The sequence below is a fragment of the Trichosurus vulpecula genome, chromosome 9, assembly GCF_011100635.1.
Source record: "Trichosurus vulpecula isolate mTriVul1 chromosome 9, mTriVul1.pri, whole genome shotgun sequence".
Classification (NCBI taxonomy): Eukaryota; Metazoa; Chordata; class Mammalia; order Diprotodontia; family Phalangeridae; genus Trichosurus; species Trichosurus vulpecula.
Genome location: NC_050581.1, coordinates 41,190,743 through 41,209,629, shown reverse-complemented (window position 1 = coordinate 41,209,629; position 18,887 = coordinate 41,190,743). Strand labels below are relative to the sequence as shown.

Here is an 18,887-nt window from a genome sequence, read left to right as displayed (position 1 = left end):
CTTTCCTAAAGTTGCTCCATTAGCAAGTGTCAGAGGTGGGACTCAGAGCCCATTTCCAAATCTAGTGCTGTGCCTTCTGAGCATCTGTGGGCAAGACAGTGTACAAGACAGTTTTGTGTCAATTCACTATTCTAGCCCATGGGGTCTAACTGAGGCATGATTAGTATTAACTGAATCTTCTTTGGTAGACTTGGCTGTTAAGATGTAGCCTACAGAAGGCTAAATTTAAAGTCAGGAGATTTGTGGTCGAATCCTTGCTCTGTCCCTTAATAGCTGTGTGACCTGAAACAAGCCACTTTGCCTTAGTTTATTCCTCTATAATAGGGAAGAAAAAAAATCTAGTGTTTGAGTGAATTCCAATGAAAGGGCCAAATTCATTTTGTATTCAATATGGAACTTTGCTGTAGAGAATCACTAAGTTTAACCTTTTTTAAAAATTGTTTTTGTTCAACTTAACCATTAGTGGTCCACTGCCCTGCCTTGAAACCTCCTGAAAATGGCTACTTTATTCAGAACATCTGCAACAACCACTTTAATGCAGCCTGTGGAATCCGTTGTCATACTGGATTTGAATTAGTGGGAAGCAGCATTCACCTCTGTCAACCCAGTGGTTTGTGGTCTGGTTCAGAAAGTTTCTGCCGAGGTATGAAAATCACCAAGTAAACTTGCTTATTGATGACTCTTTGCTCTCATTGATTTAAAGACTGCTGATCTTTCAAACACTGGGCAATTCTATTGATTCCTTAGACTACTGTTGATTTGTTTTTCCAGAAAAACTGCTGTCTATCCACATCTCTCTATCTTACACTTATAAGGTTGAGTTTTTGATCCCAAGTAGAAGACTTAATATTTATCTCCAATGTAATTTCATAGTAGAAGGGAGAAGAGGTAGGAAGTTTTTAATTAGAACAACTGAGTTCACTTGGCAGACTAGGATAAACAATCTCGCTTACATTTTTTCCACCAAGGGGATCAGCAGTTTCTTCACATTTAGGCCTCTCTCATGAGTCTAAGAAGGAAATATAGTTCCAAAAAAGATTATGCCCTGGAAAACATAGGAAAATCTGCCTAGCAGAAATTTTTCTCTGCTACATTTGCATGTAAGATAAATTGGAAGAAACTCTACTGGAAAAAATTAAAGGTTATAGAAAACCAAGGAATAATCCTAAGGATTATAACTTATGAACTCTGAGAATTACTTACTGGGAAATGTATAAAAGAAAAAGAAAGCACAATTCCTAGAGAGGCTCAGCAGGCTAAAACAGATTTATAGATTATAGTAAAGCTAGCTTATTTAAATATATTAAAATTCATGGGTTATGTGCAAGTAGTAGGAAAATATGTATCCCTGAATATAATAATGAGTGGAGAGGTCAATCAGTCAAAAATATTTATTAAGCAACTAATATGTGTCAGGCCCTGTGTTAAACACTGGTGATATAAAAAAAGGCAAAAGACAGTACCTTCTCTCAAGGAGCTCACAGTCTAATGAGGGAGACAACATGCAAATAGCTATGTACAAACAAGTTATATACAGGTTAAATAGGAAATACTCCAAAGAAGGAAGGCACTAGCATTAAGGAAGATCAGGAAAAGCTTCCTGTAGAAGGTAGAATTTTTGCTGGAATTCGAAGGAAGCTCCTCCAGGGCAGGGTCAGTTTGCTTCTCTTTTGTCTTTGTATTTCCTGCATCTAGAACAGTGCCTGACACCTAGTAGGCATTTACTAAATGCTTCTTGACTGATTACTGCTCCCTCTTCTTAAGAGATGAGGTGTGAGAAAATGGGTTCCCTTTTATTGATAGAAATGACCCTATTGATGATGTCAACATTAGGATGTATCTTTTGCATTGTTTTTCCTTTGGTGCTGAGCTTTGGAGCCATTTGGTCCAAGCTCATTCATTTGGCTCTGCTTGTGTGAACACTGTTAAACGTTTGCACCATTGCTGCCCGGGATTAGGGGTGCAGGCTGTAGCCATGGAACAGAAGGTAATATAATTCACATGCTGGGAGATATCTCTTTCTCTGTCTCTATCCCTATTCTTATCTCTATCTGTCTCCATCCTTGTCCCTGGTCTGTCTGTCTGTCTCTCCCCCTCTCTTTCCTTCTGTCCCACCCTTCCTCCCTCCCTTTCTCCCCCTCTACACACACAAAACATACACACGCACACACTCATACACACACACTCACCCACTTCCCCCATCGGTGTACTTGTAAAAGTGTTTTACTGTAGTCTTGATTATAGCGTAAGTCCCTAGATTCTTGTCCCACCCCACCATATCCACATACCAGTATGGTTTGGGGAGGGTCGATTAAATGTCCTCTTTCATGTGATTTTGAGGGGTACATATCCTATATTTATTCAATTGTGAACATGTTATATCCTGCAGGGAGAATCCCTGAAGTCAGGTACTGTCTCACTTTTTGTATCCTCAATGCTATAGTAAATGTTTAATAAACATGTTTGATTTTTGAAAAAAAAACTTACATATTGCCTGATTACAATTCTATGCAAACAATAGGTGCTCAATAATTGTATGGTATTGATTGTAATGATGAATTATTCCCTGAATTGAATATGAAAGCTTACCTTATTGAATGTCCTAGTTAAATGGTTCCATAAAACATAACCTAAGCCAAATGTGTGCACATAGGGGACATAAGGTAAGGAGAAAATGTTAGTTTTGCAGGAAAAGAAATGAGCTTTTTAGCTAATTTATGCAAAGTTGGATTCCATGACCGTGGGGAAGTGGTAGCTGTGCACAGAGACTGGCCAGATCAGGGATTGGAGTGTGTGAGAAAACCATAAAAGTAGAAACAAGAAGTGAGGTCTGTTTGGCCAGAAGGTGGTTGATGGGGGCAGAGGATGAAGATAATTTATCCCTAGATTATTCTGGGACAAAGAGGGCAAGGCAAAGGAAAGAAGAGTAGGGCACAAAGCTGAACCGGTATAAGGTCATTCGAGGGTCCGAGGATCACAAATCTGTAGTACTAAGGGACTCCTTGGGTTATGTCCTTATCGCAGGGTTGGGAACGTTATAATGGAATTTGGTTACAATGACTTGTACTGTGAAATTAAGCTGGTCGGGATAATATACATAGCCTATACCTGGATTATTTTGACCCCTGCAGCTATTATTCATGTGATTAAGACCTGAGGAATTTGGCATTCTTGTGCATTTTGGAAAGACACATGGTTTCCTTGTTTCACATTTCCCATCACATTACAGAATGTGCTTCTCGGTTATTTATGTAATAACTACTGGGAAAACTATTGAAAGATGCCAGATTTTCCACATTTTGACACTAGTTGGAAAGAGCCTGATGGTTTGCCTCCCCCATTAGCACTGCCAGTCATTTGGTAAAATTAACTCACTTCAACCACTTTGGGGAACTCATCCAAGGGCCTACACTAAAACAGATGGTAGATTTAAAAGATTCAATCTCCCTTGTTTTGCCCTATTCCATTTCGGCTTTAGTATTATTTAATTTCTTGTAAAACTCTGACTCACAAGATCCCAAAGATGCATCCTAAGTTCTCCTAAACCATAATGCAACCATTGAAATTACACTGCGTTCGGTGAATTTTTAAAAAGGGTGGGAAAGCACGTTCAGCTAAGTTTAGTATTAACTATCATTTATGTTTTAAAGCGGTGTCTTTAGAACAGGCTGAGAGAGCACAGGGAGACACTCAGGGTGTAGACTGGAAAGACTGCCATTGGCATGCGTGGATGTCTTACCCTGGATCAAAGCCTCAGTGGTCTTCAAATTAGCTATAGCCTTGAATGCAAATATATAGTGGGAATTCTAGGAAATAATCCAGAAAACTACTGAAACACTTAGGCTTCTTTGATACGGCATCAGTGACCTACATGCATTTTTAAGTATGAAAAAATCAAGGTTTGAAAAAGCCCTTCACTTCCATCATTTCCCAAATATTAGCAATACCATGCTATCTCCTTAAGATGTGTTACGGAAATTTAAGTAGCAATGTAATTGTCATTCTTATATTTATTTAGCTAAACTAGAGTCCATTTCTTTTCTTGTTTATAGTTCGGACATGTCCTCAACTCCGCAAGCCTGAGAATGGTGCAGTCAGTTGTACGTCAGGTGAAACATTATACAGGACAGTGTGCTTGATAACCTGTGAAGAGGGCTACAGATTGGAAGGGAGTCCCAGACTCACTTGTCAAGGAAATTCCCAGTGGGATGGGATAGAACCCCGGTGTGTGGGTAAGTTTTCAATCAGTAAACTACTTTGTTTTCATCTGTTGTAATCCAGTGTTTTCTTGTGATGACCTCACCCTCAAACATGACTCACAGAAATAATGAGGTGACATAAAATGTTCTAATTTGTAACTTTTGCGTGTGTCTGTGTGTTTATAATATATAACATAATGCCTAATTTACCTGGAATGATTGAGGAACAAGATGTTTGCTGTTTCACATGAGTGAATTTTCTGAGTGATAAGTTTCTCTCATAAAGCACCCAAGTTTTATCTCAGCCATTTCGGATAGATATCTTTCAAAAATGCTTTCTGACCACAGGATTTCAGGTCCAGTCTCACTAGAGCTCAGTAGAACAGAACTATTAATTCTCTTGTTCAGAATACTTTGCCTCTATTGATGCAGCTTTTTTGACTCTTATATCATATTGTCTCATATGGAATTTGAAGTCCACCAGAACCTCCAGCGGCAGCTACAGGTGGTGCAATACAGAGAGATTTGAGTTCAAATCCAGCCTCAGACACTTATCAGCTATGTGACCATATCTCTTAACCCTGATTGCCTTAGTTTCCTCATCTGTAAAATGAACTAGAAAAGGATATGGCAAACTACTTAAGTATCTTTGCCAAGAAATGTGACCCCCTCCCAAATGGGGTCACAAAGAGTTAAGACTGAAAAAGACTGAACAATGCCAACAACAGTCAAGAGTTGACTTGAACAGCTAGGAGGCTCCGTGGGTAAAGTGCTGGGCCTGGAATCAGGAAGACCCGAGTTCAAATCCAGCTCAGATACTTATTAGCTGTGTGACCCTGGGCAAGTCACTTAATCTTTATTTGCCTTAATTGACTGGAAAAGGAAATGGTGAACTACTCTAGTATCCTTGCCAATAAAATGCCATGGACAATGTTGTTGTGTTATGGTCCCACAAGGTCAGACACGACTGAATGATTGAATAACAACAACAAAAAGACCCTCAAACCCTACATCTTTCTTGACAGAAACTGTTGGTGCCATGCCTATCCTAAATTATGAGTATGAAGCTAATTTTTTTAACTCAGATGTAGAACTTTACATTTATTCTAATTAAATTTTATTAGATTTGGCCCACCTTTTTTAACCCTTAGAAATGTTATATGGGGGCAGCTAGGTGGCTCAGTGAGTACAGCACCGGCCCTGGAGTCAGGAGGACCTGAGTTAAAATCCAGCCTCAGACACTTGACACACTTACCTGCTGTGTGACCTTGGGCAAGTCACTTAACCCCAATTGCCCTGCCTTCCCCCCTCCAAAAAAAAAAAAAAGAATGGCTACCAAAAAACAAAGAAATGTTATATGGATGCAGACTCTGTCATACAACATGTTAATGATCCCTTCTAGCTTGACATCATCAATGGATAAGCAGGCCAACTGCTCTTTCAGCATAATCGCTGACTAAAAATACTGAACAGCACAGAACCAAGTTCACCTCCGTGGTGAACTCCCATAGAGACCTCTCCCCGAGCTGATATTGACGTCCTAATGATAGCCCTTTGGATCGGATCAGCGAATTCCTGAATCCTCCTAGTTGTACAATCATCTAACCGTGTCTCTCAGCCTTGTTTAAAAGCCTAGCGTGGCTTTCAAATACTTTACTGAATGTCTAAGTATGTTATAAAAATCTAGAGAAAAACAAATCTCAAGATCTAAAACAAGTATGCCGCGTCTAAATATGTTATGAGATGCAGGATACTGCTCTGCACTCGTAGTCAAGAGAGACCTGTGTTCAATTCTCAGCTACCAGTAATTTAATCTCCCCTAGCCTTGGTGTTCTTACCTGTAAAATGGGGACAATAATACAAATACCACCTGCCTCACAGGGTTATGGTGATAGGAAAACACTTTTATTATGTCTATGGCATTCCTTTGATATTCCACTCTACAAAGGAAACTACTTTATTTTGGTATGATCTGTTCTTCATGAAGCCATCTTGGCTTTTCATGATGATTGGTTCCCTTTCTAACTATTGGCTAACTATCCCTTTAATTTTTCTAGCAGTTAAGAACACTGGTCTATCAGTTGCAGAATCTGTCCTAATAAGGGCAATATTTACCTTACAACATTTCCTCTTCTTTTCGGCCTTTCAAAGATGCTCAGTCTCCTAATGCAGAGGGTGTCAAACACATGGTCCACTGGGCTGCATTACTTGGGAAATAATAAAATATAATAGAACATTGATAATGTTAATATGTGGTTTTCTAAATTATACTCATCCTAGCCTCTCTGAACATCAGACAAACCTTCTTTGAACTTCCTCTTGCCCTCAACATATGTAAAACAAAATAAAAAACCACTCTTTGTTTTCCTTAGCATTCATTGCCAACCTTGGCTCCTTACAGGTTTTAGTGTTCCTCATCCCATTCTAACAAAACCATACCTAGACTAGCAGTAGCTGAGACAAGGACTCATCCAGCAATTATACCTCATTTGAACATGAGTTTATGGGACTAGAGCTATAGAGAAACTGTGCTAAGTCTGAGCCTGCTCTCCCTGTGTGTATATAAATTTGTGTCTTTATGGGAGACAGTATATCATAATGGAAAGAGGACTTCGGATTCAAAAGACACGGATTCAAATCCTGGTTGTAATGTTTACTACCTGTGTGGCCTTGAGTCAGTTACTTAATCTTTTTTAGTCTCATTTTCTACAGCTTAAAAAATAAGTGTATTGGACTAGCTGCCCTCTAAGATCCTTTCCAGCTCTAAAGTATGGGTGTTATTGGCAGCTCCCTCTTCCTCTCCTCATCAGAATCCTATCTGCCTGTATCTCTAGAATTTCACTCCTGAGAGCTTCCTACCTCTCTTTGGCTGACTTCTGAAGAATACTGGGCCTCTAGATACTGCTGAACTTTTACCCAAACTTGGGCTGCATATTGAGCAATGATCAGCTTTCCTCTCCTCTATCCTGAACTCCATGATGAAGTTATCCCTTGCCCTCAAGGTCCCATCATTTCTCCTGCCATCTTCTTCTTCCTTCTTATTGAGTAGAATAAGACCCAGAGTAACAATTCCCTCGTTGCTTCTATTGACCTCTAGAGTACAAATTATCATTATGGCAAATCACAAATGTTTTTAGCTACTCTCCTTTTTGTTAGAGGATGCTCCAGCAGATATCCAGGTAGTCGAGGTCCCTGAATGCCTATGTCATGCCTCCATGCCACATTGTAATCTGTTTCCAAAACTCTTTGTCACTTCTCTCTGCCTGTCTAGGTCCTTTCTGGCATACTATGATGACATCACTCCTGCTTTTTCTTCCGCTAATCATAACACAAACATTCTGTCACTTCTTGCTTCTGTACTTCTCACATGCATATAGCTTCTTAATATAAAATGGTTCTCTACTGCCTCTTTGAGCTGTGCTGCTCCTTTTAAATAGGATGTATTCTTCTAGAATCGTATTATTGCCATTTGTCCCATACCTATGAGTTCTAACTTCCCTATTGTATTAAGATCTCTAGCTCATCTTGTTTATCACTCATACTTTGTGAATTTTTATGTTGGTGTCTGAGGCCATGAATTTTGTTGATGTGTCTGGAATATTATCTCTCATTAATCACTGGTCCTCTAGTCTACTATTCTATCTGGTTTGCAAATATTTCTTTTTATGCTGCTGGGCTAGGCAGTTGTCTCCTTCCCTCTCCCTTTCTGCTGTAAAGCCTTCATGGTCACATTTGTAAAACTACAGGTGGGCAAATATATTCTTTTTTAAAATTTTCTATTAATTTATTTAATTTTAGTTTTTAATGTCCATTCTCACAAGATTTTGAGTTCCAAATTTTCTCCCCATCTCTCTCCTCTCCCCCACCCCAAGATGGCATACATTCTGATTACCTTCCAGTCTGCCTTCCCTTCTATCACTTCCCCATCCCTTCCCCCTCACTTTCTTGTAGTGCAAGATAGATTTCTATACCCTGTAGGCAAATATATTCTTGCTGTCCCTTCTTAGCTGTGTTCCATCCCTAATTAAGATCTCATCATTCTATTTATTTTTAAAAGCCATGGTCCAAAAGTATAGATCCAATTCTGAGATACTGCCCTCTTTAGCCCAATTTTTACATATCAGATTCACCTTTCTCTTCAGAATCCTCTGTCTCCAGGTGGCAAGAGTCATGGAAAAATACCACCTTTTAACTTTAAGGCTTTTACCAAGATTCCATAATCCTTAGCAATGCTTTTTTTAAACCCGTTGTGTTATTTGTTCCCACATGAATCAACAATTTTGACAAGTCTTAGGATGTTCACCATCAAACCCCACATATACGTCCCAAAGAAACAATATGCCTTTCTATTGTTTGTATCAGGTTGATAAATAACCACTCCTTTACTTTTCAGAAGAGAGTCACCAAACACTATTCTGCTTTTCTTCCTTTGGCCCTTAATGGATCCCTTCTCACCTACTAGCATCCCTGGCTCATTCCTTGGAGCATAACATGCTGCTTCCACTCGAAATGGTCCAGCTTCCCCCTCGGCAGGAGTAAAGTCACGCCTATTACTTGGATCTAACTTGGGTCCTATTTTTTTAGCTTCTTTCTCTGTGTGGCATTCTTTTACACTCCCAGCCTTCTGATAGAAGATAGGACTGCCCTCTGCCTCTGCACATTGTTTTTCTTCTTTATTTCCTCCTTGAAAATGTTCTTATGTTCTTTCAAAGAATACTTCTCTGATAGTCCAGGGAGAGAAGAAACGCATTGCCCCAAACCTCTCTTTTCCACCTAGAACAAAAATTAATGCACTGTCCATCTATTTTATCTGTATCTTGTATGTCCTACTTATTCTCATGCTGCCTCATCCAATATAATGTAAACCCCTTGAGGGCAGGGACTGTCTTTGCCTTGTTTTGCATCCAAAGTCCTTAGTGTAGTTCTCAGCACACAGTGTGTGGGTAATAAGTGTTTGTTAATTGCTTGCTCCTCCTATGTACATAAGTACAGTGGTGTACAAATGCTACAAAGGCTCGATTTATTGTTTTTTTGGGTTCTCAGACTTAAGAAAGTGATGGAGACCATTTTAATAATACCAATTAAACTTAAAAATATCTAACGTAGACATTTTTCTTCCCACAGAGCCAGTTGTTAAACATTTATGAGCATACCCCTGCAAATGTTACTTGACACTGTCAAATGAGATAATATTTGTAAAGCAATTAGCACAGTGCCTGGTACGTAGTAGATACTATATATAAATACTTATTCCCTTCTTCTCTTGCCCTATCAGAAACACAAACGCTGTTTATCCTCCACAGAGTATCACAAAATTCTACTTACCCACTCTATTTCTCTGAAGCCAGATTCTCAATATTTCCTTAAATGACTATTAAGCACAGGGCCAACTTTCTCCCAAACCCCATCCAACAACACCAAGAATAACTAAAAAATATATTTTACGAAGTATAGGATGTCCCCAAAGTCTTAGTGTAGTTTTAACTTTTAATAACTTAAATTTATTAAGTGTTAGCTTTAATACCTTAAAACTGAATTAAGACTTTGGGGACACCCTGTATAATGGAAAGAACAGGGGACTTCATTTCCTTCCTAACAGTGGCCTCCAAAGTTGTTTAACCCTTCAATAGTGTAGACTACGCATCACATATTTTATCTCCCTTTCCCCTAGTACAGTGGTTGTATGATGATGTCTCAACCCCAAAGCCAGCATGAAGAGGCCTAACCCTATCCTCTTCTTTGTCCCACTGGATCATTGCTCCAGTTTCATTGGATGTACATTTGAAGGTGTATTATTCACATATTTTACAATATGCAATGATAAAGAGAAAGTGACTATCAGTAGATGTGAGTTTGAAAGTACTTCCAATAAAAGTCAGTGTTAAGCATCATAGATCAAAACCATCAGCTGGTTGCAAGCCACAGGAGGCAAAGCAAACTCTACAATGAGTTTACTTGTAAATTATTCTAAAATGTGTGGTTATACTGTATATATACGGGCTAAATCATATGAATGGGAGTTATTTTTATTTTCCTCAAGACACTTTAAATGCAGGTGTTTGTAGACATGTTATATTCACACAGTGCATTCTGACAGAGATTAATCTCTTTTCTTACTATTTAGATTATAAGCCATGATGCAAAAGTTGGAACTATTTATAATACATTTAAATAGACATTGGGTAAAACCCATTTCTCATGCGTTAGGAAAAGCCAATTTGAATAGGAAGAACTATTTCGAATTGAAAGAACTATTCCAGTCCGGAAATGACCCAGACAGAGGGACTACAGTTGTGTAATAACAATGATAAACATATCAACAATGAAGGAAAAATGTATCATACTAATAACCTTTCTAGGGAACACATCTAAAATTAATTGTTGCTGTGAAAGCAAGATCAAATGTTTGACTGAAATGCCATTTCTAGTTTTGCTGTTCCACTGGAATGTTCAAATGAGCCACAATCAGATTCCTGGAAGAGGAAAGAAAGCCCAGGTATATTTCTATGATCTGTATATGCTTACATGTCTACGTGGAGTGAGTATACTCTTCTTTACCATTATTTAAGCTAAATCCTAATTATTGCTCTTTTGGACAGAAATTTCCTTATTCATCCCTGAATGCAGTGAATAGAAAGCTGGATTTAGAGTCAGAAAATCCTGGCACCAAATTTTGCCCTGGATATTCACTAGCTTTGTGACCCAGGGCAAGTAACAACTTTTATTTACCTCAGTTTCCCCTAGTACTTAATTCTAGAGGGTTATTGTGAAGATCAAATGAGATTAATGTATTTTGTAAATCTTAAAGTACTGTATGAATAGGTTTTTTTTTTTGGAGGGTAAGGGAAATCTCAGCCAGTGATCTCATTGGTGTGAGGAGCTTTCACCTACTGATGCAGATTATCAACTGCCTCTAATTCATAGCCTTAGAGATTTGCCTGGGGGCACTGAAAAGTCAAGTGATTTGTCTGAGTTCATGTAACTAGTATGTGTTAGAGTCAATACTTGAACTCAGGTTTGACTCCAAAAATGACTCTGTGTCCACACTGCTTAGAAACTGAGGTAGGCAGATGCTACATGACTTGCCCAGGATCACAAAGGCTATGGTAATTATGCTGTATAAGCCACTGAGGCTTGATTTCATTCATTCAGTTAAGTATTTATTAAGCACCTACTATGTGCAAGGCACTGTTCCAAGTGCCAGAGAAACAAAGAGGCAAAAAAAAAACGGCACCTGCCCTCAAGGACCTAACAATGTGATTTGAACTCAGCTGTCTCTTTACTGTACCACCTAGATGCACTATGTATAGGCCTCTGTGCTAGGCTCTGAGGAATGTAAAGTGGTATAAAATATAAAATAGGAAAGAAATAAAGAGGAAGAGCATTGGTTGGTAATTCATTCCTGGAAAACTATAGGATTCACTGACTATATGCTTAGAAACTTTATTTACACATAGAAGGAGGTGAACAAATAGTGTTCTAATCATAAAGTGAGTCAGAAATTCTCCTAAGAATTAAAGGGATCATTTTTTTAAATGTATGCCTGAAATTATCATTAGCCACCATGGAGTCAGATAAGATATCAAAGTGTCATGGGAATTACAGGAAAAAAAAAAACCTCAGCTCATCTTAGTTTGGCAGGGTGAGATTCTTATTCACAATTTGGTTTCAGCAGCAGAGACACATCATGGAATGGCCAGTTGCCAACCAAAGGGAAACATCCAAAAATGTTATTCCAGATGGCTTCCCAAGAACATAGTAGCAATAATTTACATAGGCAATTATCTAAGACTATTTGTTGTAGAAAAGGTACTGATCTGTATTGGTAGAAGGAATTTCCCTCTCGGGAGTTCTCTACAAAACCTACACTTTACCCTTATGGTGATCCTTGTATATCTGGACCAATCTTTCCCAGTCTAGTTCCCTTGCTATGGCTTCACTTGTCTTCATGAGAAGCCTTGACCTCATGCTCTGTAATGTTAAGATTTCAGTATCTCTCACCCCTACCCTCCATTTATTGTAGGTGAGCTTAGAAAATCACATACCTAACCCCCCTCACCACCTATCCGCTCACCAAGCTTCACATTATATAGCATTTAAGGTTTATAAAAGTTCACAAGTTAAGAAATGGGGCTGGAGATTAGTAATAGGATCTGTCCACCCAGGCATGGTAATGCCTCTGTTTTTCTTTCAAAATTTATCCTGAACTTAATATTAAGTGTCAAGACAAAGTAACTTTGCAGCAATTTACATTTGAACAAATGGATTTCTAGAAATGAAATGTCATAACAACTTCAGTTACTCCCCCTAAATCTCCCTCCAGTTTCTTTGTACATATATTCCCATTCAATTTTCCTTTTATGTGGTTATAGTCAATAGATACTCTATTCTTTAGGTCTGATTTTTTTTCCACTTTGAATTATTTCAGAAACATCTTTCCATATTTATTTTACTTGTCAATCTGAATTGTATTATAGTACTCCTTTTGAACCTGAATTTATTTGATAATTTCCCTATTGTTAGACATTTAGATGGCTTTCAGTTTTTTGGTTTTGGGGTTTGTTTTGTTTTTGCAATTTTCCTCTATTCTTTTAGTACTGAAAAAGCAAGCTATCTCATCTGTGGGTCTATTTTATTAGTTCCCTAAATCCAGTAATTCATTCTCCGTACTTAAGTTATAGCCCACACACTAAACCCGAAGCTTTATTATCATTCATTTTATTCCTCCCCAATCACACTATGATCCAGTTCACCCCTCCTTTAGCCAATTCCACTGTGCCCTTTCGAGCTCCTGCTTTATTCTCAACAAACTCCCCTATATCCTTGACCTTTTCAACTAACACTCCAGTTCTTTGCTTGAACAGAAATCTGATTTCCCCCATGGGTACCTCATCCATTGTAACTTTCTCTAATGCAAGTTATTCTTTTTATTCTTCTATCCTCCTCTCCCAACCTCCTGAGGAGTTGTTATAATCTTTACTTCTCACTCCTACAACCAGACCATTCCTCTATGACCATACCTAAGTAACCCTCCTTTGAATAATATCCAATCTATTTGTAGTATCCTTTTCCCATCTTTGTTGCTGTAATCTACCAAACTTCTTGGCTGTTCTTCCAACTATCTCATTGACATTAATACTTGATCCATGGTCTTCCTCTGTGTTTTATCCTCTAGCGCATCACTCTTGCTTTACTTGTTTTTTACCCTGCCTTGACCCTATGATTTCTCATGTTAATACTGCAATACCACTAACCATTCTGGACTGTATTCTGGACTGACTAGAGCGAGCCTTTTAAATGCTTGAAAACAGCAATGTCTCCTCCCTTTTGACCCTAGTCCCTACCCCCAGTTCCCAGTATTCTCTTCTCCAGACTTACACATCATTAATCCTTTCAACTGATCTTCATGTGATATGGACTTAAGGCCCTTTGACATCCTGAATGATGTCCAGCTTATAAACACCCTTTCTAAGTATGGCACACAAAACTGAAAACAATCTCCAGACTGACAAAGATAGAGGACAGTGGGGGTATCATCTCCTGATTCGTAGAAGCTGTGTAACCCTCAATGCAACCCAGTATCACCGAATTTCTGCTGATTGAACATTCCCCTTCTCCTCATGCTGTACTCTATCTACCACCCCAATCCTAGTTATTCAGGCTAGTCATTCTAGTGCAGCGGTTTTAACTTTTTTATGATGGTCTTCTTAAAATAATGTTTCTAAATACTTAAGATACATAAGATCACAAAGAAAACCAATTATTTTGAAATGCAATTATCAAAATACTTTAAAAAAATACACACAGATTCACATAACCCAGGTGAGGAGCCTCTGTTTTAGAGGCAAGATGTATATGTCACCTAGCAAGCCCACTTCTGACACTACCTGTGTGACCTTAGGCAAAATCATTGAACTTCTCTGGACCCCATACTCATATGTAAAATGAGGGGATTGAACTACATGGCCTCTGAAGTTCCTTCCAGTTCTAGAGCTATGAACCGACATTCCCTTCCTCCTGTTGGGAACATTACTATCTACCACAGGTTCATGCAGGGCTTTTGTTACATCAATCTTTGTAATCCCCAGTGTCTTGTACAACTTGCACATAATTGGTGCTTGACAAATACTTGTTGAATTCAATCCATTTCAGTTCTCACTTTGATCACTGGCCTTTCTCTCACACAGATTACTGGCAATAATTTTTTTTAATGTCTGGTTCCTGTTTTTATTCTTTGACTCTAGGTCCCAACCTCTATCTTACTTCATAATCATTTACTATACTCTGTCAGGCTTAGACATATAACAAATGATAGCAATCTCAAAGCACACAACATTAGAATAGTTGACCTTTATTCAGATGTGCTAGATAACCATATGACATTTCATAGAGTAAAGAAATTTGTAAATTAAAAGCAAAATTTCCAAAATGAATGAGTCACTGTATTTGATTGCCTCCAAAAATTTCAAAATATGCATCTTGCCAAATCTTATAAACTCAAAAATGTAAGCAAATTTTTGATAGTGTCCCAGAGAAACACAAGGTTTATGAAACCATCAATTCATTGTTTTCGTTAGTCAACAAAGACTTGGAACCAAATATTACTCTACATGCATGCATTGGGGTTGGGAGTGAGGGAACCTAGGCAATGGGTTAGTAGACTATTAAATTTGCCTATAGATATAAGAGGACTGGTATCCAATCCTGGCTCTACCACTTAATACATATGTCTTTGGAAAAGTCTCAACTTCTCCAGCCTTCGAAAAGATTTCAACTAGATAATGTTTGAGGGTCTCCTCCACCTCTATTTTTGTCCTTGTTGTTTAATAGTTTCAGTTGAATCTGACTCTTTGTGACCCTATTTGGGGTTTTCCTGGCAAAGACACTGGAGTGGTTTGCCATTTCCTTCTCCAGCTCATTTTACAGGTGAGGAAACCGAAGCAAACAGGGTTAAGTGACTTGCCCAGGGCCACACAGCTAGTAAGTGTCTGAGTCTAGATTTAAACTCACAAAGGTGAGTCTTTCTGACTTCAGGCCCAGCATTCTATCCACTGTGGCACCTAGCTGTATATTATCATAGTCTATTATTATTATCATTGCATGTATTAGATGATATGTAGTCTAATAAAATATTATTATAATTGTATATATTGTTTTCTGCCAACTCTCTCATTTTATAAATGATAAAACCAACACCCAGAATGAATGAGTGACTCGGCAGAGGTCACAGAAGTGTTAAGTGGAAGATGAGGATTTGAACCCAGGTGGCCACTGATTTGAAATTGAGGTCTTATTCCACAGTACCACATTACCCTGCCAATAAAACCACCTTGATACTAGTCAGATATGAGAGTACACATTACGACAAAGTTGTAGTTGATGTTGTCTCTGCACAGATCAAATATATATTTCACGACAAAGCTATAAAGTATTCAAAAATAGCTTTATTCCTACTGGAAATATGTAGTTGCTATTTCTGTATTAAATTGTGTTTCTTTTCAGGAGCAGATTATTCTGAGCATGGTTGCCATGATGGACACAAAGTGAATATTTAAAAGAAAAATTTATAGTAAAAAAGAAGAGATTTTGTATTTTACTTAGCAAATAAAAACAATTCTATTGGCATGCAAGACATTTCTATGAGTCTATAAAACATAACGACGAAGCAAAGCTTTTATAAATGTCATTGAACCTCAAGAAGCTATAACTATCTCAATGTATGAAAAGTAGGTTAACACTCTGAAACATTCAAGGCTATAAATTAAGTTCAATTCAATTCATTAAGTATTTATTAAGTACCTACTATGTGTAAGAGACTGTGCTAGAAAGGGGGGGGGGAGCGGAGGGAACAAACATTCTTAATGATAAAGTATACAAAACCATCGTCATAACAATTTAGCTTGTCTTCCTTCCTCAGGCCTATTGCTATTCCAGTCTGTCCTCCACTCAGCTAGTCAAAATGATCTTCCTACAGCACAGGCCTGACCATATCACCCCTGCCCTGTTCAGTAAACTCCAGTGACTCCCTATTACCTCCAGGATCAAATTTAAAATCCTCTAGTTTTTAAATTCTTTCATAACCTTGAGAGCAGCGATTTATTTCTTCGTTTATTTGTTTGTTTGTTTGCCAAGGACACAAAGCATAGAATTTCTTTTTTTTTTACCTTTAGTTGTATCTCCAGGCATAGCACAGTGCCTGCCACATAGTAAGCTCTTAATAGATGCTTATTAACTTGACTTGACAAAACAAGAGGTAATCCTTAATTTACATATGTTCTGTAACACTTATTAAAAAGTTTCAAGTTATATAATTTTAGCACTATTCATAAGTTCAAGATGTAATTACAAGAAAGTAATGGAGTTGATTTTGGGGGCTAGCTTTTAAAATCAGTCTAATTATTATCTTTCACAGTGTCTTTATTTCAATTCATATTGCTAGTACTCACATTTCAAAATTAAAACAGATACTTAAGAGGGCATCTAGCCTAACCCATACCTGAAAAAAATACCTTCTACTATAGCATCTCCTATAAGTGGTCACTGAGCCTGTTCTTGAGGACCTCCAGCTGCCAACTTTAGAGGCAGACCATTCAACTTTTAGATAATTCTAATCATTAGGAAGAATTTTGTGTTTTAGACCTAGATAAAGTCTGCCCCTTTGCGACTTTAGTCCATGGTTCCTAGTTCAGCTGACCGGATAGAGCACTGGACCTCAAGTCAGGAAGACCCTGAGTTCAAATCCAGTCTCAGATGCTTCCTAGCTGTGTGACCCTGGGCAAGTCACTTAACCTCTGCTGGTCCTAGTTTTCTTATCTGAAAAATAGGAATGATAGTAGTTGCATCTGCTTCCCAGGGTTGTTGTGAGGCTCAATGTGAAATAATATTTGTAAAGTGCTTTGCCAATCTTCAAATACTATACAAATACTAGCTGTTGTGTTATTATAACTATCCCGAAGCTGCTTAACCAAGATTCCTGGAGAAATTAATTAGTTAAGTGTATGAACACAGTATTTTCAGCACCGTTGCCTAAGAGAGGTAGCATAACTTGGTGGTATAGGTGGGTGTGACCCCAGATCTTGAGTCACAGGCTATGTGACCCCAGGCACTTATCCTTTGTCTGTCAGTATTTTCAGCTGTGTGATGGGAACAATAATGGTTCTTAAACTCCCCCCCCAAGTTGCTGTGAAGATCAATGGAGGTAATATTTGCATAGCACTTAGCACAGCGCTGGCACATAGTAGGCAGGTTAATGCTTGTTCCCTTCCCCTAAAACTTACATGTGTGTGACAGGATACAGGTCCAAATAAGGTACGATTAAAGCATACTGGCTATTCTGCAAGCAATCCATGGATACTCAGCGTAAAAGGACAACAATCACTTTAAGAAATGTTTGATGGCGGTCATTGTAAAATCATAGTATAAAGTAGGTAAAAAGCCATAGCATGGTATAGTGGGAAAAGTGTTGTCCTTGGAGTCAGAGGACTGGGTTCAAATCCTGGTTCTGCCACTTGCCTAGATGATTTGGGGTAAAGAACTTAATCCCTCTGGGCCTCAGCTTCCTTAGACCAAGTGAAAGCCCCTTCTGTTTCTTATTCTATGACCCTATAATGCAACTTCCTGATTGAGGTTAGTTTTTGTCTTTTAAAGCAGCTTATAGTGATTTACGGGTATCCAAATGCTGTGATTCGATGAATAAAGTATATACAGATAAAAGTCCTGTATTTTATGACATGGAGGGAGCATTTATAGGTGGAAAATGCTCTATAGAAATGAGTATGGGATTTTAAGGAGCCTGGTAACACTTTGAAAGAGTTTAAGAAGAGTACCCAGTTCACATCCAAATTTTCTCATTCTTTCCATCTCTCTTTTCTATCATACTCCCTGGGTGAATTCTTTGGAGTCAACATTTTGTACTTGTTTTCTCATGTGTTTGACTCATTGTGTACCTAACAGCAACACTACTTGGCAATGATACTGTGCCTTTAATGCCTTCTAATTTTGGCATAATCAGTGTACCCTGATGTTTCTGCAGACTCTTTTACTCCTGAAGATATTCTATAAAAGTGAAGAATTTGCTCAGCCATGTTAGTTTGACTGAATGCTTTTGGTAAAAATGGATTTGTTGTTTTATGCAATGTAGAAATGGGTGTTGTTGGGGCAGCTAGGTGGCACAGTGAGTAGAGCACCAGCCCTGGGGTCAGGAGGACCTGAGTTCAAATGTGGCCTCAGACACTTGACACACTTACTAGCTGTGTGACCTTGGGCAAGTCACTTAACCCCAATTGTCCTGCCTTCCTCCCTCCAAAAAATTAAAAAAAAAAAGAAATGGGTGTTGTTGACTCAACCTGGTAAAGGGAGAACAGCCCTCAGTCTCCATCAACTTCATGGTAACCTTTCTTGAGCTTATTGATAATATATCAGTTCTCTAAATAAAGAGTTCTAAGATTCCACAATCTTGGCTGTAGCAAGGAGAAATTTATTAAGGATTCAAAAATTTACAACTATTCAAATGACAGGGAGAGATAAGAAATGAACTTTTGTATTGGATTAAATGTTCCTCTGGTTTTAAAATATCAGGCGTCTCTAAGGAAGAGCAAAAAAAATTGGAGTACTGACATTCTTCACTTGAAATGTAATATCATTTGACTGCCAACATTTCAATAACTTGAAAGTGCTAAAGGAGATCAA

General features: G+C 38.2%; 1 protein-coding gene across 1 annotated transcript in view; it reads left to right on the top strand.

The window, feature by feature from the left end:
• Positions 1–18,887, top strand: part of SVEP1 (sushi, von Willebrand factor type A, EGF and pentraxin domain containing 1) — a 347,418-nt gene that overhangs the window by 153,475 nt on the left and 175,056 nt on the right. Inside the window, exons 5-6 of the mRNA XM_036739508.1 lie at positions 464–643; positions 4,053–4,232. Of these exons, the coding sequence (XP_036595403.1) occupies positions 464–643; positions 4,053–4,232 (360 nt within the window). The remainder of the gene's footprint in view (positions 1–463; positions 644–4,052; positions 4,233–18,887) is intronic.